The sequence below is a fragment of the Nesoenas mayeri genome, assembly GCF_963082525.1.
Source record: "Nesoenas mayeri genome assembly, chromosome: 28".
Taxonomy (NCBI): Eukaryota; Metazoa; Chordata; class Aves; order Columbiformes; family Columbidae; genus Nesoenas; species Nesoenas mayeri.
Window position 1 is genome coordinate 897,694 of NC_137558.1, and position 21,565 is coordinate 919,258.

Sequence of the window (21,565 nt, forward strand, 5' to 3'; positions counted from 1 at the left end):
AGTGGGGGGGGGGGTTGAGTCACCGCTGGGGGGGGGGGGCGTGGGCGGGGCTTAGTGTCACCCCGAGGGACCCAGGCGTCCGGGTGGAGGGGGGGGGAGGAATGACACGACCCGCCCCTCCAGGTGTCGTGTCCCCCCCGTGGTGACATCACGTCACTCGGTGACGTCACCCCGGTAAGGGATGAGCTTCCCCCACCCCCCCCCCCGAGGAAACTGAGGCACAAGCGGCCGGGGGGGAGGGGTATGTGTGTTGTGTGTGTCTCTATCGCGACATGCGACAGCCCCGTGTCGCGACAGAGAGGAGCCGGAGATGGGGGGGGGAGGTCGAGAGAGCGCCCCCCTCCCCCCCCGGGCCGTCCACGCCAACACGACATGTCGCGACACGGGGAGGGGCGGAGGAGGGGCGTGTGGGGGTACAGCCGGGTGGGGGGGGGTGGGGGGGGGGGGGGCACACGCGTGTGCACGTGCCCCGGGGTGGGGGGGGCGCGGTGTATGTGTGCACACATGTTGGGGGACACACGCGCGTGTAAAGGGGGGGGTGCACGCCCACGCGGGGGGGGGGGGGGGGGGGTAAGGGAGCGGTGGGGGGGGTCACTCGTGCGCACGGAGCTGCCCACGCGTGTGCAAGAGCATCTCCCACATTGCGGGGGGGCACACGCGTGTGCAAGGCCGCTCTTGGCCCTCCTCCCCCCATCACCCCCTCTCAGCGCCCCCCGACCCCCCCAGGAGCTCATGATGGGGGAGGGTGCGCTGACCCCCCCGCCCAGGCCTGGCGGGGGGACCCAGGCGTCCGGGAGTGGGGGCGGGGAGCGCATCCCCCTCCGCTCCATCGCCCCCCGGCTCCATCCCGGCCGCATCCCTGGTCCTACCCCCCCCACCTCCCCCCCGCGGCCCCGGTACCTGGGGGGGTCCGGTGGTGCCGGTGCTGCCGGGGGTGATGCCGGTGCTGCCGGGGGGGGCGCGGGCGGGGCCGGTACCGGGGCCCGGTGCCGCGGTCAGGGCGAGCGGAGCGGAGCGGAACGGCCCCGCCCGGCGCTCGGCCCCGCCCTGGCCCCGCCCCGGCCCCGCCGCACCGGGGACGCACCGGGACCGGAACCACAGCGGGACCGGCACCCCAACGGCACCGGGACCTCCAACGGCATCGGGACCGGAACCACAGCGGGACCGGCACCCCATTGGCACCGGCACCCCAGTGGCACCGGCACCCCAATGGCACCGGGACCTCAACCGTACCGGGACCCCCAACGGCACCGGGACCTCCAACGGCATCGGGACCGGAACCACAGCGGGACCGGCACCCCATTGGCACCGGCACCCCAATGGCACCGGCACCCCAAAGGCACCGGGACCCCAATGGCACCGGGACCCCCAACGGCACCGGGACCCCAATGGCACCGGGACCCCCAACGGCACCGGGACCCCCAACGGCACCTGGAGCCCCTATGGCACCGGGACCCGAATGGCACCGGGACCCTCAACCGCACTGGGACCTGGAATCACAGCGGGACCGGCACCCCCTGTGGCACCAGGACCCCCAATGGCACCGGGACCCCCAACGGCACCGGGACCCCCAACGGCACCTGGAGCCCCTATGGCACCGGGATCCGAATGGCACCGAGACCCCCACCCGCACTGGGACCCGGAATCACAGCAGAACCGGCACCCCCTGTGGCACCAGGACCCCCAAGGGCACCGGGACCCCCAATTGGCACCGGGACCCCCAATGACACCGGGACCCGGAATCACAGCGGGACCGACACCCCCAACCGCACCGTGATCCCCCAACGCCACGGGAACCCAACTGCACCGGGACCCGAAATCACAGCAGATCCGAGACCTCCAGCGGCACACGGACCCCCAACCGCACCAGGACCCCGAATGGAATCGGGACCCCCACCTGGTACACATCGACACTGGAACCCCCCGACAGGCACCGTGACCTCCCGACCAGCACCGGGAATGCACCGGAACCTTGTACCGGCACTGAGACCGCTATACCGGGATCCCGAATGGCACCGAGACCCCTACACCAGCACCGGGACCCCTCACCGGGCCCCCTGTACCGACACTGGGAGCGCTGTACCGGTATCGGGCCCCCCGAATCGCACCGAGACCCCCCCCCGACCGGCCGCAGGACACCGGACCAGCACCCAGACCGGCCCCGGGACCCCCGCACCGGGACCACCGGGACCCCTGTACGGGCACCGGGGCCCCCGCGGTGGTACCGGCAGCACCGGGACCGCCCCCCGGAGCAGGACCGGGACCCCCCAGTGCCCCCGGACCCCCGGCACCGGGACTGGGACTGGGACCCCCCCGGTGTCTGCTGCTGGTCCTGGTGCCACACGGGGGCCCCAGTGCACTCCCAGTGCTCCCAGTCCACGTGTGATTCTGTCCCCAGCGCTCCCAGTACGAGCCCAGTGCTCCCAGTCCGGGTGTCCCTGTCCCTGCTGTTCCACTCTGTTCCCAGTGCTCCCAGTCTGGGTGTCCCCGTCCCTGCTGTTCCAGTCTGTTCCCAGTCCTCCCAGTCTGGGTGTCTCTCTGTCCCCAGTGCTCCCAGTCCGGGTGTCCCTGTCCCTGCTGTTCCACTCTGTTCCCAGTGCTCCCAGTCTGGGTGTCCCCGTCTCTGCTGTTCCAGTCTGTTCCCAGTCCTCCCAGTCTGGGTGTCTCTCTGTCCCCAGTGCTCCCAGTCAGGGTGTCCCTGTTGTTCCAGTCTGTTCCCAGTCCTCCCAGTCCGGGTGTCCCTGTCCCTGTTGTTCCAGTCTGTTCCCAGTCCTCCCAGTCCATTCCTACTGGTTCCAGCGCCCCAGTGCCCATGTCCCTTTGTCCCCATGGCCCTTTGTCGCTGTCCTCCCTGTCCCTGTCCCTCTGTCCCCATTGTACCCACCCGCTGCCCCCCCCATCCCTAACTCCCCTTGTCTGCCCAGAGGGGGAAGCTGAAGCAGCGCCCCCCTCCGGTCCTCCACCTTCCCAGCATCCCCCGCGCGGGGGCTTGTGGGACTCGTAGTTCTCCCTGCGCCGCTCCCCCGCCGCCGCCCCCCTTGCGGAACTACACTTCCCACAACCCCCCGCGGCCCCGCTTTCCCGTCGTGCCCCGCGGCGCGGCGGAGCGGGGCCCTGCGCCCCCTGGCGGCGCGGGCGGCGCGGCGGCGGGCCGGAGCGCGGCGGGGATGAGCGAGGAGGGGGCGGGCGGCGGGGCCAGGCGGAGCGGCGGCTTCCCCAGGTACCGGACCCCCCCTCCCCGACCCGGGTAACCCCCCCACAACCGGGATCCGCCCGCCCGCCCCGCGGTTGTGGCGCTGCGGGGGGACGGGGGGGAGGCTGCGGCCTGCACCGGGCCCGGGGCTGCGTGAGGGGAGGGGGGGGACGCGGGCCTGGACCGGGGTCTCCGTGTCCCCACGCATGTGATGGCTCCAGCCCGTCCCTGTGCTCCGAGGTGGTGTCACCCCTGTCCTCATGTCCCTTATGCATGTGGTGGCTTCGCTCCTGTCCCCATATCCCAATGCTCTGAGGTGATGTCCCCATGTCCCCATGCCCCCTGTCCCCATGTCCCCTGTCCCCATGTCCCCTGTCCCCCTGTCCCCATGTCCCCTGTCCCCATGTCCCCATGTCCCCATGTCCCCATGCTACATCTCAGTGCCACCCATGTCCCCATGCTACATAGTGCCACCCTGTCCCCATGTCCCCATGCCCCCACATCCCTACACTATATCTCAGTGCCACCCCTGTCCCCATGTCCCCATGTTACATCTCAGTGCCACCCATCCCCATGTCCCCATATTACATTTCAGTGCCACCCGTGTGCCCATGTCCCCACACTATGTCTCAGTGCCACCCTGTCCCCATGTCCCCATGTCCCCACATCCCCACACTACATCTCAGTGCCACCCTGTCCCCATGTCCCCATATTGCATTTCAGTGCCACCCGTGTGCCCATGTCCCCATATCCCCATGTCCCCACACTACATCTCAGTGCCACCCATGTCCCCATATCCCCACATCCCCACACTACACCTCAGAGCCACCCTGTCCCCATGTCCCCAGGGCCATTCCCCCTGCCCATACGCCCCCCCCCCCAAGTGTCCCCTCTGACCGGGGGGTGGTGACAGCCCTGTCCCCAGCCTGGCGCAGATGCTGGCGGCCAGCCCCGGGAAGACGCCCATCAGCCTGCTGCAGGAGTATGGAACGCGCGTAGGCAAGACCCCCGGCTACGACCTGCTCAAGGCCGAGGGACAGGCCCACCAGCCCAACTTCACCTTCCGCGTCACCGTCGGGGACATCAGCTGCACCGGTGGGTCCCCAGAAACCTCACGGGGTGTCCCCAAAAACCTGCCAAGTTGTGCCCAAAAAACTGTCAAGTTGTGCCCCAAAACCTGCCAAGTTGTCCCCAAAAAATCTGCCGGGTTGTCCCCAAAACCTGACGCATTGTCCCCAGAAACCTGCCGGGTTGTCCCCAAAACCTGCCGTGTTGCCCCAAAAATCTGTCTTCTTGTCCCCAAAAACCTGCCGGGTTGTGCCCCAAAAACCTGCTGGGTTGTCAAAAAAATCTGTCAAGTTGTGCCCCAAAACCTGCTGGGTTGTCCCCAAAAACCTGCCAGGTTGTCCCCAAAACCTGCCGGGTTGTCCCCCAAAAACCTGTCGGGTTGTCCCCAAAAATCTGTCAAGTTGTGCCCCAAAACCTGCTGTGTTGTCTCCAAAAACCTGCCGGGTTGTCCCCAAAAACCTGCCGGGTTGTCCCAAAAAACTGTCAAGTTGTGCCCCAAAATCTGCCAGGTTGTCCCCAAAAATCTGTCTTCTTGTCCCCAAAAACCTGCCGGGTTGTCCCTAAAACCTGCTGGGTTGTCCCCAAAAATCTGCCAGTTTGTCCCCAAAAACCTGCCGGGTTGTCCCAAAAAACTGTCAAGTTGTGCCCCAAAACCTGCCAGGTTGTCCCCAAAAACCTGCCGGGTGTCCCCAAAAACCTGCCGGGTTGTCCCCAAAAATCTGCCAGTTTGTCCCCAAAAATGTGCCAGGTTGTCCCCAAAAACCTACCGGGTGTCCCCAAAACCTGCCAGGTTGTCCCCAAAAACCTGCCGGGTTGTCCCCAAAAACCTACCGGGTTGTCCCCAAAAATCTGCCAGTTTGTCCCCAAAAATGTGCCGGGTTGTCCCCAAAAACCTACCGGGTTGTCCCCAAAAATCTGTCAAGTTGTGCCCCAAAACCTTCCAGATTGTCCCCAAAAAATCTGCCGGGTTGTCCCCAGAAACCTGCCAGGTTGTCCCCCAAAATCTGTCAAGTTGTGCCCCAAAACCTGCTGGGTTGTCCCCAAAAACCTGCTGGGTGTCCCCAAAACCTGCCGGGTTGTCCCCATCCCTCATGCCACCCGGGGTGGGGGGTGGGGTCTATTTTGAGGGTGGTTATCCCCATTTGGGGACATAAATCCCCATTTGGGGACAGTTATCCCTATTTAGGGGGGGTGTTTAGCCCATTTTGGTGCCAGTGCTCCCCGTTTTGGGGCCGGTTCTCCCCATTTTGGCTCATCCCCCGTGTCCCCCCCCAGGGCAGGGCCCCAGCAAGAAGGCGGCGAAGCACAAAGCGGCGGAGGTGGCGCTGAAGCTGCTCAAAGGGGGGGACATGCTGGACCCCCCCAGCCCCGAGGAGCCCAGGTTGGGGGGGACGGGGTCCCCCGGGGTGCTGGGGGGGGCCAGGGTGGGGTTTGGGGAGGGTGGGGGGACTTTGGGGTGCTGGGTGGAGCACACAGGTGGTTTGGGGTACCCCTGGGGTGCTGGGTACCGCAGTGGGTTTGGGGGTACACAGGGTGAGTGGGGGTGCCAGGGCCCCCCCCAAGGGATTTTGGGGGAGTTGGGGAGCTTAATTGGGTTTGGGGGTGTCCAGGGGGGCGTTTAGGGGTGTCTTAGGGGAGCCAAGAGAATTGGGGGTGCCTGGGGGGGTGGGTATACCAGGGGGTTGCCAGTAGCATCTGGGGGGCTGGGGGTGCTGGGGGGGGGCTGGGAGGATTTGGGGGGCTGGGGGTGGGTTTGGGGGGGCCCATCCAGGGTGTTAACATCTCCCCTTTTCTCCCCAAGCTCTCCTTTCCCCCCAGAGCCCCCAGCTGAGCCCGGCCCCCCCGCTGCCCCCCCAGCACCCGCCGCCCCCCCCACCTCACCCAGGTAACAGCGTGGGTGGCACCCACCCCCCAAAACCCCCAGCACCCCATTTTACCTCTTTATCTCCCCAACACGGGGGGCTCTGGCATTATGGGGTGCTCAGAGCCACCCCCCCCTCACACTGTGTCCCTTTGTCCCCCCCAAACCAGGGGCACCCCCCTGGACATGAAGCCGCCCGTGTCCCCCCCCCAGTCGGAGTGTAACCCCGTGGGGGCTCTGCAGGTGGGTAACACCACGGGCTGGGACAAGAGGAGACACACGTGTCCCCCCCAGCCCCATTTTGGGGGTAACAGGGCGGTTTTGGGGCTCGACATCCCCATTGTGGGGGGGCAGGTCCCTTTGGGGGTGCCCTGACCCATTTGTGGGGGGCGGGGACATTTGGGGGCTGCGTTTCTCCAGCTGGGGGGACTTGTGCTCCTTCTGGGGACATTTTCCCTATTTTGGGGACAATTGGCGCCATTTAGGGGACGGTTCTCTCTGGTTTGGGGACAGTTATCCCCATTTTGGGATGCTTATCCCTATTTGGGATGGTTATCCCTATTTTGGGGACATTTATCCCCATTTTGATGACATCTATCCCCATTTTGGTGACATCCCCATTTTGGGGCCACTTATCCCCATTCTGGCTACAGCCACCCCTACTTTAGTGACCGTTCTCCCCATTTTGCGCCCAGCATCCCCATTTTCACAGCCGTCCCTCCCCATTTCAAGGCCAGCGCCTCCTTTTTGGGGCCAGTTCTCCCCATTTCAGGCCATCCCCCTGTCCCTGTCCCCCCCTAATCCTCATGTCCCCCCCCCCCAGGAGCTGGTGGTGCAGAAGGGCTGGCGCCTGCCCGAGTACACGGTGACGCAGGAGTCGGGGCCGGCGCATCGCAAGGAATTCACCATGACCTGTCGCGTCGAGCGCTTCGTGGAGATCGGTACGGGGACAAAAGGGACATGGGGGACACATGGGGACGCGGGAGAGGGTCCCAGGTTCACCCCGGTGTCCCTTGTCCCCTCCCCGCAGGCAGCGGCACCTCCAAGAAGCTGGCGAAGCGCGACGCGGCCGCCAAGATGCTGGTGCGGATCCACAACGTCCCCATGGAGCCGCAGAACGGCAGCGAGGCCGAGGGGGATGAGGAGCAGTTTTGCATGGTACCGCCCGGGCTGGGGGACGTGGGGACACCGGGGGTGTCCCCAAGGGGCTAACGGAGGATACAAGGACCCTGGGGGTGTCCTCGAGGGGTTAATAGGGGACACAGGCACCCGGGGGTCACCCTAAGGGGTTAACAGGGGGGACATGGGGACCCTGGGGTGTCCCTGAGGAGTTAATAGGGGACACCCTGGGGGTGTCTCTAAGGGGTCAGTGGGTGACACCAGGACCTCGGGGGTGTCCCCGAGGGGTTAATAGGGGACACAGGCACCCCGGGGTCACCCTAAGGGGTTAACAGGGGGGACATGGGGACCCTGGGGTGTCCCTGAGGAGTTAATAGGGGACACCCTGGGGGTGTTTCTAAGGGGTCAGTGGGTGACACCAGGACCTCGGGGGTGTCCCCGAGGGGTTAATAGGGGACACAGGCACCCCGGGGTCACCCCAAGGGGTTAACAGGGGACATAGGCACCCTGAAGTCACCCCAAGAGGTTAATGGGAGGGACATGGGGACCCTGGGGATGTCCCTGAGTGGTTAATAGGGGATATGGGCACTCTAGGGTCACCCCAAGGGGTTAACAGGGGACAAAGGCATGCCAAGAGGTTAAGCGGGGGGACATGGGGACCCTGGGGGTGTCCCAAGGAGTTAATGGGGGACACTAGGACCCTGGGGGTGTCCCTGAGAGGTTAATGGGGGACACTAGGGGTGTCCCTGAGTGGTTAACGGGGGACACGGGCACCTTGGGGTTACCCCAAGGGGTTAACAGGGGACACATGGCCACCTCGAGGTCCCTTGTGTGTCCCTGCACGGGACTCAGGAGGTCCCTGAGCCCCCATATCCCCACGCGGGGGTCCAGAGGGTCCCTGAGCCCCATGTCGCTTGGGTGTCCCCCATGTCCCCGCCTGCGTGTCCCCACGTCCCCTGTCCCCCCGCAGGCAGGACCGCGGCTGGAGGGGCTGCGCGGCCGCCCCCCCCCGGGCTGTACGTGGGACTCCCTGCGCAACTCGGCCGGGGAGAAGCTGCTGCAGCTGCGGAGCCGCCCCCTGGCCCCCCCCGCGGCGGGGGCGGGCGCCTGCGCCCTCCTGCAGGAGCTCTCCGAGGAGCAGAGCTTCGCCATCAGCTACCTCGACATCGGTGAGACCCCGGCCCCCGCCAGGGGGGTAATGGGGGACCCTGGGGTGTCCCTGAGGGGTTAATGGGGGACACTGGGACCCTGGGGGTGTCCCTGAGATGTTAATGGGGGCCACTGGGACCCTGGGGTGTCCGTAAAGGGTTAATGGGGGACACTGGGACCCTGGGGGTGTCCCTGAGGGGTTAATGGGGGACACTAGGATCCTGCGGGTGTCCCTAAGGGGTTAATGGGGGACACTAGGACCCTGGGGTGTCCGTAAAGGGTTAATGGGGGACACCGGGACCCTGAGGGTGTCCCTGAGGGGTTAATGGGGGACACTAGGATCCTGGGGTGTCCCTGAGATGTTAATGGGGGACACTAGGACCCTGGGGTGTCCGTAAAGGGTTAATGGGGGACACCGGGACCCTGGGGGTGTCCCTGAGGGGTTAATGGGGGACACTGGGACCCTAGGGGTGTCCCTAGGGGGTTAATGGGGGACACTAGGACCCTGGGAGTGTCCCTAAGGGGTTAATGGGGGACACTGGCACACTGGGGGTGTCTCTAAGGGGTTAATGGGGGACACTAGGACCCTAGGGTGTCCGTAAAGGGTTAATGGGGGACACTGAGACCCTGGGGGTGTCTCTGAGGGGTTAATGGGGGACACCAGGACCCTGGGAGTGTCCCTAAGGGGTTAATGGGGGACACTGGCACCCTGGGAGTGTCCCTAAGGGGTTAATGCGGGACACTGGGACCCTGGGAGTGTCCCTAAGGGGTTAATGGGGGACACTGGGATCCTGCAGGTGTCCCTAAGGGGTTAATGGGAGACACTAGGACCCTGGGGGTGTCCCTAAGGGGCTAATGGGGGACACAGGGACACTGGAGGTGTCCCTGAGATGTTAATGGGGGACACTAGGACCCTGGAGTGTCCCTAAGGGGTTAATGGGGGACACAGGGACACTGGGGTGTCCCTGAGGGGTTAATGGGGGACATGGACACACCAGGGTTGTCCCTAAGGGAGTATCGGGGACACTGGGGGGGTTACAGCTGTTTTGGGGGGGGGTGATGTGCCGTGTCCCTTGTCCCCCCCAGACGCGCTGAGCCTCAGTGGGCTGCACCAGTGCCTGGTGGAGCTGTCGACACAACCGGCCACCGTGTGCCACGGCTCCGGCGCCTCCCGCGACGGCGCCCGCTCGCAGGCCGCCCGCAACGCCCTCCAGTACCTGCGCATCATGGCGGGGGGCAAGTGAGACCCCCCCGGCACCCCCTGACACCCCTCAGCACCCCTCGGCACCCCCCGACACCCCCCGTGCCCACCGACACCGGGGCAGACCCACAGACACCCAGACAGACCTACAGACGGACCGACCGACGTAGCTCTGGACGCACTGGTGGATGCACCCCCCCTCCCCCATGGACAGACAGACACAGCTGTGGGACGGGCAGACAGATGGACAGACGCACCCCCCCCCACCACCACCTTGGACAGACCTCAGGGCTTTGGGGGCACCTTCTGTCCCACCCCGGTGAGGAGGGTCCAACCAGCCCCCCAGGAATAAAGCTGGGGGGGTTTGTAACTCCCGGCGTCGGCGTCTTTATGGGGGGGCGCAGGGGGGGCACTTGGGGGGTGTTTTGGGGGAAAAGGGGGGGCAGGTCCCGTCCCCCCCCCCCGCCAAGGGGCAAAACCAGAGCGAGCATCGGGGGGTGAGAGGTGACAGTTTATTGGGTGACGGACAAACCCATGGACAGACCCATGGACTGACGGACGGACCCAGGGATGGACAGACTCACGACGGACCCACGGATGACTTGCCGGCCGGACAGACGGACGCTCAGCGGCGGCGGCCGAAGCGCTGCGGTATCGCCATGGTCCAGAACGGGGCGGCTGGGGGGTCCCAACTGCGGGGGCTGAGCCGGGACGGGACCCCCCCCTGCGGCCCCGGCCCCAACCTGCCATGGGGACAGCGTGGGTGACACCGCTGGCTGGACAGACGGACAGGGACACGCGGGGACAGACGGATGGGGATGAATGGAGAGGGATGCGCGGGCGCAGCTCGGGGGGGACGGATGGGCACAAGTGGTGACGGACAAAGGAGGATGCAGAGGGATGGACAGAGGGACATGGAACAGGCACAAGGGGGACAGACGGACAGAAGGAGACAGACTGAGCGCCATGGGGACGGTTGGGCGGATGGGGAGGGACAGACGGTCAGATGGGACAGACGGGAACAGGCTGAGGGACAGACGGACACGTGGGACAGAGCCAGACAAAAACTAATAGGGACAGACGGACTCGGGAGCACAGGGACAGACACGGGGACACATGGACACTAACAGGGACAGATGGACATCAAGGGAGGCAGACACAGGGACAGACGGACACTAAGGGAGGCAGACACAGGGACAGACAGACACAGGGACAGACAGACACAGGGACACCCATCCCACTGTCCCCTCTGGGTGCCCATAAACCCACAAGACCCTCCCCAACCCTTTGTCCCCCAGTGTCCCCAAACCCCCGGTGTCCCCGCGGTGTCCCCCCCGGGTCCCCCCCAGTGTCCCCCCCGAGTCCCCCCCGGTGTCCCCCCCGGTGTCCCCGGTCCCGCTCACCTCTGCGGCGGGGGGGTCCCGGGGGGGCGCTGCAGGGACCGGAGCAGCGCGCCCAGAGCGGCAGCGGCGGCGTCGGGCGGTCCCGGGGGGGCGGCAGCCTGTGGGGGGTCAGACGGGGTGACCGGGGCGGGGGCCGAGCCCGGGGGTCCCCACCAAACCTCCCCGGGGCTGCGCTCACCGGGTCGGGGTCCCCGGGGCAGCAGCGAACGGTCCCCAGCAGCAGCAGCAGCAGCAGCAGCAGCCGCGGCCCCGCCATGGCCCCCCCCGCCGCCACCCGCCGCCGCTTCTTATAACCGGGGCCGGGCCGGGGGGGGTCCCGGGGGAGCGGGAGATCGCGGGGATCAATCCCGGCCCCGCCGCCGCCGGGCGCCGCTAATGAAACGCATTTAACACCCGCCGACAGCCGCTCCCGGGGACGCACCGATGGATGCGGGGGGGCCCGCAACCCCTCCCGCCACCCTCAACCGGGACCGGCGGGGCAGCCTGGGACCCCCCGCCCGGCCCCGGGACCCCCCACCCTGCACAGGGACCCCCCGAAAGCGGGACCCCCCCCCCAACGCCGGTTCGGGACCCCCGACGTGACTCGTTGTCGCCACCGCGTGGCCGCTCCGCGCTCCTGCAGCCCCGACGGAGCGGCCGCGGCTCCCACCCGCTCCCTCCGACCCAAATCCCGCTGGAATGGCCCCAAACGCTCGGCCCGAGGGTGTCCCGGGCCGCTGCGGGTCCCCCCGTGTCCCCCTCCCCGAGTGGGCTCACCTGCTGTGTCACCCGGGTTGGTGACAGCTCCACGGTGTCTTCATTAAGCTCCGATGGCCAGATGGTGTAACCCAGGTTGGTGACAAGCCCGTGGTGTCCCCATTAAGCTCCAACAGCCGGACGGTGTCACTCAGGTTGGTGACAACCCTGCGGTGTCCCCATTAAGCTCCAACAGCCAGACGGTGTCACCCAGGTTGGTGACAACCCCACGGTGTCCCCATTAAGCTCCAACAGCCGGACAGCGTCACCCAGGTTGGTGACAACCCTGTGGTGTCTCTAATGGCCAGACAGTGTCACCCACATTGGTGACAACCTCGCGGTGCCCCCATTAAGCTCCAACAGCCGGACGGTGTCACCCAGGTTGGTGACAACCCCACGGTGTCCCCATCAAGCTCCAATGGCCGGATGGTGTCACTCAGGTTGGTGACAACCCTGTGGTGCCCCCATTAAGCTCTGATGGCCAGACGGTGTCACCCAGGTTGGTGACAACCCCACGGTGTCCCCATTAAGCTCCAACAGCCGGACGGCGTCACCCGGGTTGGTGACAACCCCAGGGTGCCCCCATTAAGCTCCAACAGCCGGACGGTGTCACTCAGGTTGGTGACAACCCCGTGATGTCTCCAGTGGCCGGACGCTGTCACCCACATCGTCACCGCCAGCACTGTCACCCTTCCCAGTGACCACCACCCCGTGTCCCCCGTCAGGTGACACCGTCCCCGGCGCGGGTGACACCGGGCGGAAGCAGAAGCCGCAGCCACCGTGTCCTGGGTAATATTTTAATGTTATATTTGCAGCATAAATAAAAGGCACATTACATGTTTGGTACGAGGTGGCGGGGGGGTGGGATGTGTCCCCCCATGTCCCCAGGTCCCTGTGAGGACCCGCTCACAGGAGCCCGTGCAGGGGGGGACACCTGGGGGGGGGGTTTACAGCTCAAAACCCAGCGTAAAGAGCTGCGCATCCGTTCGATATATGTCTATATAGTCTGTATATACGCATAGATATGTAGGTTTTATAGATACTACACCCTCCTGGTTACACTTTTTTTTGGGGGGGGTCATTTTTTCTTGGCTTCTTCCATTATTGATCGTCAAAGCTCGTGCTACAAAGCAGCTGGGGGCGGGGACAAGGGGACACGGGGACCGTCGGTCCCGCTGTCACCTCCTGGGTGTGTTTTGGGAGCTGAGAGCGTCACCGCTGCCAAAATGGGGGGGGGGGGACAAAGAGAAACGGGTCCACAAGTCTAAAAGTGACACGTTCCCCAGCTGAGCCACTGGAATGGGAACCAAGGGGCCGGTTTGGGGGGAGACGGCGGCACTGAACCCCCCAAAACCCCCATTAAACCCCAATGCTGAGCGATGTGGAGGCCGGCGAGGGGTGGGGGGGACCCCGCGGCACCAACCTGTTGGAAATCCCATCTTTCCAACCCAAAATACCCCAAAGTGAAGCGTGTCTGTGCTCTGGGGAAGCCGGGGGGGAGGAGGAAGAGGAGGACGAGGCGTTTTCAGTGTTTCGCGCGTTTTCAAGGCGAAAAACATGCAATGAGGGTTCAAGGGGACACCGGGGACATTGGGGCCACCTCCAGACCCCCCCAAGCGCTTTGTGGGACGCGCGGCTGCTCTTGGCTCCCCCGGCACACAAAACCGGGTGGGTTTTAGTCCCCAAAGGTCACAAGAAGAGGGGGAAGGTGCCGCGTTCCATGCAAACGCTGCCCCGAATTGTCCCCTCGCTGTCCCCTCGTCCCAACCCCCAGCCCCACAAAGGACCCGACGGGCTTTCCATTGCGTTTCCGTCATTCCCGCTCTCCCTGGCCAGACAGACGGACGCTCGTTTCCGAGCGCCCCGTAAATCCTTTTGCTCAAAACGGGGTGGTTTTAGCCCTTTTTTGGGGCGGGTTTTCTGCACCCCCAGCCCCTAAAAAGCTCCCGATTCCCCTTTTGTTCCAGCTTTAGGGTGTCCCGATCCCCCCCTCGGTGAACATGAACCCACGGGGGTGTTAAGAGCCGAAATACATTAAAGCTGAAAACGCTTTAGAGAAGCAACTGGCGGGTCCGGGGGGGTGTGAATGATGCAGAAGTGACACTTAAAGTGACAATGGGGACAAGCGGAGAAAACGAACCCGGAGACACCGCGGCTGGGAAACCCGGAGAAGACGGAGCCCACGGGTCGGGAAACCGAGCGCTTTGACCCAAACTTGGCGCAAAAGTGGCGAGTGCGACCTGAGGAGGAGGAAGAGAAGGAGGAGGAAGAGCGGGTGGCTCCGGCGCCGCGGGTTTTACCAACAGCGAGGGTGGTTTTGCCGCCGGCGATGTGGAATTGGAAGCGCTGCGGGTGCTCCGGTCAGGGAGCGGCGGCTGCTCCGTCGCCCAGAGCAGGAGATAATGGAGGAAAAAGAGGGAAAAGCGGGAAAAAGAGGCGCCACGGGGTGCGACAGGCGAGGGGTTTAAGGCACCGATCCTACGGTCGTTGAGGTTACGCAAAGGAGACGATGGTGGGAATGGGGTTTGTGGGGTGGATTTGGGAGCGGAATTTGGGGCTCGTGTTATTCCCAGCTCAGCACCAATTGAGCGTAGGGGAGCGCGAGCGCCGCCAGGACAGACGGACGGTCCCTTTTCCTTCGGTGGCACCAGCACATTGACACCGGCAAAGTGTGTCCCCCCCATCAGCCCCGCGTCCCCAACACAAACCCATTGATGGCGATTTGTCGCTTCCGAAACGACCCGTTGGGATCTCGGGAGCGAGTTTGGGGTGCGATGAACCTCGATCCTTCGGCCTCCGGGGGGTTTTGTTCAGGTGGTGGAGCCGGAGCCTGGAAGCAACACGTTGTTCCAATTACAATGCACCGGCTCAACGTCACAGCCGCGTTTCCCGTCACCGAGAGGACAAGGAGGGACGGGGGGACGCCCCAAGAGCGGCAGCGCCATAGGGGGCTCCCCCAGGCTTGGAGGGTTTAGTGTTAACGCAACCGCTGCTTGGAAATGCCCCTTTTTGGGGGTTTTCCAAGCGTTTGGGTCCGATGTGGCGGCTCGTGGAGCGGAGGGTGGCGCCGCCGTTGGAGCCGAACGGTGGGAGAAGCCGTAGCTGCCCTTCAACTTGAAAAAAACACCAAACCAACCAACAAAATCAACCAAAAAGAAGAAGAAGAAGAACTGGATCCCGGCGGGGCTGTTTGTGGTGAGTCTCTCCGGTGGGCTCTGCCGGGACATCATCTACCGGCGGATTGGGACTGTGGGGCCATGATGACCGGGGCCGGTGCCGGCGCCGGCAGCGCCAGTTCTGTCCTTTGCGTGGCCATCTGCGCCAGCACCGAGGTGGCGACGGCTTCGGCGGCCGAGCGGGCGCTGAGCCCGTTGGGGGCCGAGCTGTGCTGGATGACGGGCGCCGGGGAGCCCGTGGGCTCCGCGCTCTCCTTCGGGCTCTCTGCGCCGCGGGGGGAACAGAGGAAACACGTTAGAGAGGCCGCGGGCCTCGCAGAAATTAATAGGATGTAAATAATGCATTTAGATTATGTGTATGTGACATATATGTCAATGAGATGAACAATAGGGAAATAAGCAGCAGTTGACTTTCAATGGGGGAGGAGGGAGGATGCGGCTGCTGCCCCAAAAGACCCGACCCTGAGGCTCAGTAGAAAGTTAATAGTATATAAATAATACATTTAGATTATATTTGTATTATATAGAAATATAGGTAAATGAGATAGAATATATAAATATATAAAGGTATAATATATAATATAGGTGTAATATATAATATAGGTGTAATATATATAATATAGGTGTAATATATAATATAGGTGTAATATATATAATATAGGTGTAATATATAATATAGGTATAATATATAATATAGGTATAAGATACATAATATAGGTGTAATATATAATATAGGTATAATATACATAATATAGGTGTAATATATAGGTATAATATATATATAATATAGGTGTAATATATAAAATATAGGTGTAATATATATAATATAGGTGTAATATATAAAATATAGGTGTAGTATATAATATAGGTGTAATATATATAATATAGGTGTAATATAATATAGGTGTAATATATAAAATATAGGTGTAATATATAATATAGGTGTAATATATATAATATAGGTGTAATATATAAAATATAGGTGTAATATATATAATATAGGTGTAGTATATAATATAGGTGTAGTATATAATATAAGTGTAATATATATAATATAGGTGTAATATAATATAGGTGTAATATATAAAATATAGGTGTAATATATAAAATAGGTATAATATATAGAATATAGGTGTAATATATAAAATAGGTATAATATATAGAATATAGGTGTAATATATAAAATAGGTATAATATATAGAATATAGGTGTAATATATAAAATAGGTATAATATATAATATAGGTGTCTGTCTGGTCCTGCCAGGACTAAGTCCCTCCCTTCAAGATTTAGAATAGAATCATAGAGCCATTTCAGTTGCAAGAGACCCTCAAGATCATCGAGTCCAACCTTTAACCGAACTCTAACATTTGTGCGGGTTTTGTGTGCTTAGAGCTAATTAAAGGAGAATAACGAGCGGCGCCGCGACTCACCGAGATATCCCTGTGTCTTCTTCTGTAGCGCGGTGACCGGACAGTCCTTGTGCGCCAGCAGGAGCTGCTTGAGCTGAGCGACTTCGTTCCTCAATAGCGTCACTTCGTTCTGAGATGGAAACACAAAGACATGGATCACGCTCAGGCAGGATCTTCATTTACGTGTCCTCAAATCCGTCGTCTCGTTTGTCTTGTGAGGTCTAAGAGAAGTAAATGGGTTCTGGGGTTGGGGAATGAGGGTGCGAGACACGGAATGCGGCGTTTCCCTGGCTGGAAAGCCTCTCGCTATGTTCATCATTTAATCCTGGACATAAACTTGCCTGAGCGCTCCTGTTCACCCCTCGAGTCAGACACACTCTTGGCTCCAAAGGAAAAGGAACCAGAGCGACAAGCTGAGTCTAAACCTGAGCCTCCGTGAGCTTAAAACCGGCTCTACTCCCCTAAAAACTTTGTGCAGCGGATTGTTCTTCTATTGAAAAGTTTGGAGAAACAGCTGAAACTCCGTCAATTTTGGAATGGCCTGAGGGAAAGGTCTTTGCGGAGCCGTCGGCCCTCGGACAATGCTGAGGGGGAACGGCAATGGAAGCAGCGCCTGCATTTCGGACGCGCTGGCAGCGTTGCTGCCGAGAGCCTTTGTGCAAATAAGCGACGGGATGGGAGGAAACGGCCTCAAGTTGTGGCTGGGGAGGGTGAGGGTGGAAATTTGGGGTGATTTCTGCCCCAAAGGGCGTTGAACAGGCTGCCCAGGGCAGGGCTGGAGTCACTGTCCCTATGGGGGTTAAAAGGTGTTTAGATGAGGTTTAGGGACTTGGGTTAGTGCTGGAGTTGGGTTGTGGTTGGATCGATGATCCTGAGGGGCTGTTCCAACCGAAATGATTCTGTGATTCTATGAAATTGGGGTGATGGTGGGGAACACCTTGTAGAAGAGGAAACGGCCTCAAGTTGCACCCGGGGGGGCTGAGGGTGCAAATTTGGGGTGATTTCTGCCCCAAAGGGCGTTGAACAGGCTGCCCAGGGCAGTGCTGGGGTCACCATCCCTATGGGGGTTAAAAGGTGTTTAGACGAGGTTTAGGGACATGGGTTAGTGCTGGAGTTGGGTTCTGGTTGGACTGGTGATCCTGAGGGTCTGATCCAACCAAAATTATGATTCTGTGAAATTAAGGTGATGCTGGAGAAACTGGGAAACATCTCAAGTTGTGGCCGGGGAGGCTGAGGGTGCAAATTTGGGGTGATTTCTGCCCCAAAGGGCGTTGAACAGGCTGCCCAGGGCAGTGCTGGGGTCACCGTCCCTTTGGGGGTTAAAAGATGTTTAGATGAGGTTTAGGGACTTGGGTTAGTGCTGGAGTTGGGTTGTGGTTGGATCGGTGATCCTGAGGGGCTGTTCCAACCGAAACGATTCTGTGATTCTATGAAATTGGGGTGATGGTGGGGAACACCTTGTAGAAGAGGAAACGGCCTCAAGTTGCACCCGGGGAGGCTGAGGGTGCAAATTTGGGGTGATTTCTGCCCCAAAGGGCGTTGAACAGGCTGCCCAGGGCAGGGCTGGGGTCGCCATCCCTGGGGGGTGAACAGATGAGGTTCTTGTGGATGTTTTAAGTGCCAGTGTTGGGTGAACAGTTGGATCAGTCATCTCGAGGGGCTTTTCCAACCCAACCTGCCCCTGCGAGCGAACGCCCACGGCCTCCGCGGCGCTTCCACACTCACGCTCAGCTGGATGTTCTGCGTCGTGAGCTCCTCGGCTTTCTTCTCCAAGGACGACACCCAGAGCTTGCGCTTCTGGCGGCAGCGCGAAGCGGCCGCGCGGTTGCGCTCCAGGAACCGCTGCCGACGCTCGTCCGGGTCCTCGTCGACCGTGCGTCTCCGTCTCCCGCCGGTGCTGGGGGTGGGTTGTGCGGGGGAAACCTGCACAGAGAAGGAGAGGTTTGAGATACAAAGCGCTGTGCGTATGGGAGAGGGTTTGGGAAGAGACGTCGGGTCTTGCGGTTGGGGTGAAAAAGGGATATGGGTTTGCACGGTGGGCATGGGGAAAAACCCCTTTTGTGGGTTGTCCTGGGTTTGTTGCAAACCAAGTTTCTCTTTGAGTGAATTTGCCTGTCAGCTAAAGGTTCATATTAGTTGCATTTTCCTGGAGAAACAGATGCATGTTTTGGTGAACCTATCAATGGAATGCAAACTTACTGATAAGCACGGATGGACATCTCGCGAGAGGGGCGACGAGAAACAGGTGACCAAGAAACTGACCAAGAGTGTATAACACCCCATTCATGTGATACTTCATATAAAAGTGGGAGATCACGAGGATCTCGTCCTTTTCCTCCCTTTTTTCCTTATGGCCAACATTAGGAGAGGACCCTGCGCGTTGTCCCTGCGAACTGAGGCCAAGTGAGAGACTGAATCCAGCTCCGCTCGGCTGCAGAGTCCAGTCCAGGACTTGGGGTGCCTGCCCTGCAGTTGCTGAGACTTCCAAGATTGGTTGTATATTTTGTTGTATTTTCTCTATTCTTATCAGTAGCATTAGGAAAACACCTTTAATCTTTTCCAACTCTCTTCTCTCTGTCTTCCTTCCCCTCCCGATCGCCTGTTCTGAGTGGGAAGTGGGGAGAGGGAGCGGCAAAAGGGGGAAGTGGGGGGAGAGGAGGTTAACAATACCTCTGCCAGGGTTTTATTGTCACCCCGCAATCTAAACCCTCGACATGGGTGTTTTTGGCAGCCTGGAGTGTCCTGTGACTTTACAGTGAGAATCGCTGTGAGATCCTGAACCCCGTCAATGTGTGAATATCAGGGGAATGAATGAAAACAAAGTCCTGCGCTCCGGTAATGGCATTAGCAGAAGTTTCCTGCTCTCCGCGCCGAGGAGCTAATGCACTAAATGACCGCGGGCGACGCAGAGGAAACCGCCTTCCTTTTAATTCCACTTAAGATCATTTAAAAAGCACTTCACACCGTAACGGTTGAGGAGATTCCCCCACGGAGGGGCTGGGAGCGTCGATCCTGCTCTGACACATGTAACCAAGCACCGTCCCTATTTGGGTTGAGCAACTCACGAAGCACAAATGCTTTGGAGCGCGAGATTTGCTTTAAAAATTAACACGGGTTAAATTTTCCCCGGGCGCCCTCAGCTAAATGAGGCGAATGGGATGAAAACATCTCGTAAGGCGGCACTTGAAGTGGTTTTATTTCAGGAGAACAAAGGGAAAGTCATCGAGGGTCCTGCAGACGCGGCCGTGCCCTCCGCATTTACACCTCGGCACTCGCTGTCGGGCAGCATATGGATATTAAAGTTCTGGAGGCCACTGAAGCGCCGGAGCAGGTGGCCACGCTGATGGCCGCTTGGCATTGGGTTTGCTGGCAGGAGCCGATTGCGTTTAACCTCAGTAATTGAGCGGGGAGAGCGAAATATCCTTTCGAAACTCCCGAGCTCATCAAGCAAATTAACGCATTGCGCAAGTTTTCTGCCTGGTTGGCGGCTGAGAGCCTCGGCGCTAAAAACTAAGGTTTTTAACCCATTCTGCAAAGCGGGAAGCTGTGAGATTTGCCTCTTTTTTCCCCAAAGGCCAGAATCATAGAATCCCAGAGTGTCAGGGGGTGAAGGGACCTGGAAAGCTCACCCAGTGCAATCCCCCCATGGAGCAGGAACACCCAGATGAGGTTACACAGGAACCAGGCGGGTTGGAATGTCTGCAGAGAAGGAGACTCCACAACCTCCCTGGGCAGCCTGTTCAGGCTCTGCCACCCTCACCACCAACAAGTTTCTGCTCAGATTTAAGCGGAACCTCCTGTGTACCAGTTTGCACCCATTGCCCCTTGTCCTGTCACTGGTGGCTGCGCTGGACTCTCTCCAGCAGTTCCCTGTCCTGCTGGAACTGAGGGGCCACAACTGGACACAAGATTCCAGGTGTGGTCTCCCCAGGGCAGAGCAGAGGGGCAGGAGAACCTCTCTGACCTACTGACCCCCCCTTCTAACCCACCCCAGGTCCCATTGGCTTCCTGGCCACAAGGGCCCAGTGCTGGCTCAGCCCACAGCACCCAGGATTCCCACCTGGTCTCCCATCCAAGTCCTGACCGGGCCCGACCCTGCTTAGCTTCCCAGATCAGATGAGATCGGGCACTCTCAGGGTGCTATGGCTGTATATATTATATACATATATATATGTTCCCCGAGTATATCCTGATAGTATCTGAACTAAACCCTGTTTTCACGGGCAGAGTAGAGGGGCAGGAGAACCTCTCTGACCTCCTGACCACCCCCTTCTAACCCACCCCAGGTCCCATTGGCTTCCTGGCCACAAGGGCCAGTGCTGGCTCATGCTCACCCTGCTGTCCCCATGACCCCCAGGTCCCTTTCCCCTAAGCTGCTCTCTAATAGGTCATTCTCCAACTTATACTGGAACCTGGGGCCGTTCCTGCCCATGCAACATCTCCAAAGCGGTGGTTGAAGGAGCAGCAAACCTGGGGTTGAGCCGGGGAAGGGGCGTCCGGGTGCTGGACGAGGATCTGGCTCTGCTCCGGCCGCGCCGGCACCAGCGTGCTGGCTGAACCCACCACCAGGTTGCTGCCGTTGAGCGAGGAAGACGCCGTCAAACTGGCCTTCAGCCTCTGCCAAAGGACAGAAGAAGACATTAATGGGTCTGTTCTCCGTGCTGTTAAGGCTTAAATCGGTTTCTGCACCATCCAAGGTGCTGGGGAACGGGCTCTTTGGGGACTGCGGCTGTTTTGGATCCAAGGAACAAGGGACAGGACGAGAGGAAACGGCCTCAAGTTGCACCCGGGGAGGCTGAGGGTGGAAATTTGGGGTGATTTCTGCCCCAAAGGGTGTTGAACAGGCTGCTCAGGGCAGTGCTGGAGTCACCGTCTCTGGAGGGGTGAACAGATGACATTCTTGAGGACATTTTAGTGCCAGGGTTGGGTTTGTGGGTGGATTAATGAGCTTGAGGGGTTTTTCCAACCAAAATTATTCTCCAGTTCTATGTAAGAGGTGGGTTTGCAAACCCCTCAACCCCATCTCAGCCAAATAAAAGGGGTTTGGTTGGCCACTCTGTTCTCAAACTTAATTTTGCTTTCCCCGCTCCGCGTTCACTTCATTCGAGCCACGAAAGGAAAATTCTTCCCTAAACTTTAAATTCAAGAGCTTTGCGTGACAAACCGTTCCCAGGATCCTCAGATTACAGCACAACATCTCCGCTCTTGGCGCTGCCTTCCCCGTGCCCACCTCCAGCCCATCTGTTCTC

General features: G+C 60.4%; 2 protein-coding genes across 3 annotated transcripts in view; one reads left to right on the plus strand and one right to left on the minus strand.

Moving 5' to 3' along the window:
• Positions 1–3,136: 3,136 nt before the first annotated feature.
• Positions 3,137–9,928, plus strand: TARBP2 (TARBP2 subunit of RISC loading complex). Of its 2 annotated transcripts, none has more exons than XM_080360710.1 (9): positions 3,137–3,220; positions 4,107–4,288; positions 5,537–5,642; positions 6,063–6,146; positions 6,293–6,365; positions 6,946–7,063; positions 7,153–7,280; positions 8,212–8,410; positions 9,477–9,928. In XM_080360710.1, exons 1-9 carry the CDS (start codon positions 3,168–3,170, stop codon positions 9,632–9,634), a joined length of 1,101 nt encoding a protein of 366 aa, XP_080216836.1. In that variant the 5' UTR covers positions 3,137–3,167; the 3' UTR covers positions 9,635–9,928. The 2 variants fall into 2 exon arrangements, with proteins under 2 accessions (XP_080216836.1, XP_080216837.1); XM_080360711.1 differs by having other exon boundaries at positions 3,139–3,220; positions 4,119–4,288.
• Positions 9,929–13,487: 3,559 nt separating this feature from the next.
• The window catches only part of LOC308050401 (cyclic AMP-dependent transcription factor ATF-7), a 51,799-nt gene continuing 43,721 nt past the window's right edge, over positions 13,488–21,565 (minus strand). The window contains exons 9-12 of the mRNA XM_080360508.1: positions 20,787–20,933; positions 18,042–18,239; positions 16,338–16,446; positions 13,488–15,170 (exon numbers count right to left, since the gene is read on the minus strand). Of these exons, the coding sequence (XP_080216634.1) occupies positions 14,956–15,170; positions 16,338–16,446; positions 18,042–18,239; positions 20,787–20,933 (669 nt within the window). The 3' untranslated portion in view covers positions 13,488–14,955. The remainder of the gene's footprint in view (positions 15,171–16,337; positions 16,447–18,041; positions 18,240–20,786; positions 20,934–21,565) is intronic.

What these genes read in the sequence shown, in the direction of transcription:
- TARBP2 (XM_080360710.1), top strand. Translation starts at nt 3,168, where the DNA reads ATGAGCGAGGAGGGGGCGGGCGGCGGGGCCAGGCGGAGCGGCGGCTTC. An exon ending in CGGAGCGGCGGCTTCCCCAG is followed by an intron (nt 3,221 to 4,106) that starts GTACCGGACCCC and finishes GGGTGGTGACAG; the next exon opens with CCCTGTCCCCAGCCTGGCGC. An exon ending in CGAGCGCTTCGTGGAGATCG is followed by an intron (nt 7,064 to 7,152) that starts GTACGGGGACAA and finishes CCCTCCCCGCAG; the next exon opens with GCAGCGGCACCTCCAAGAAG.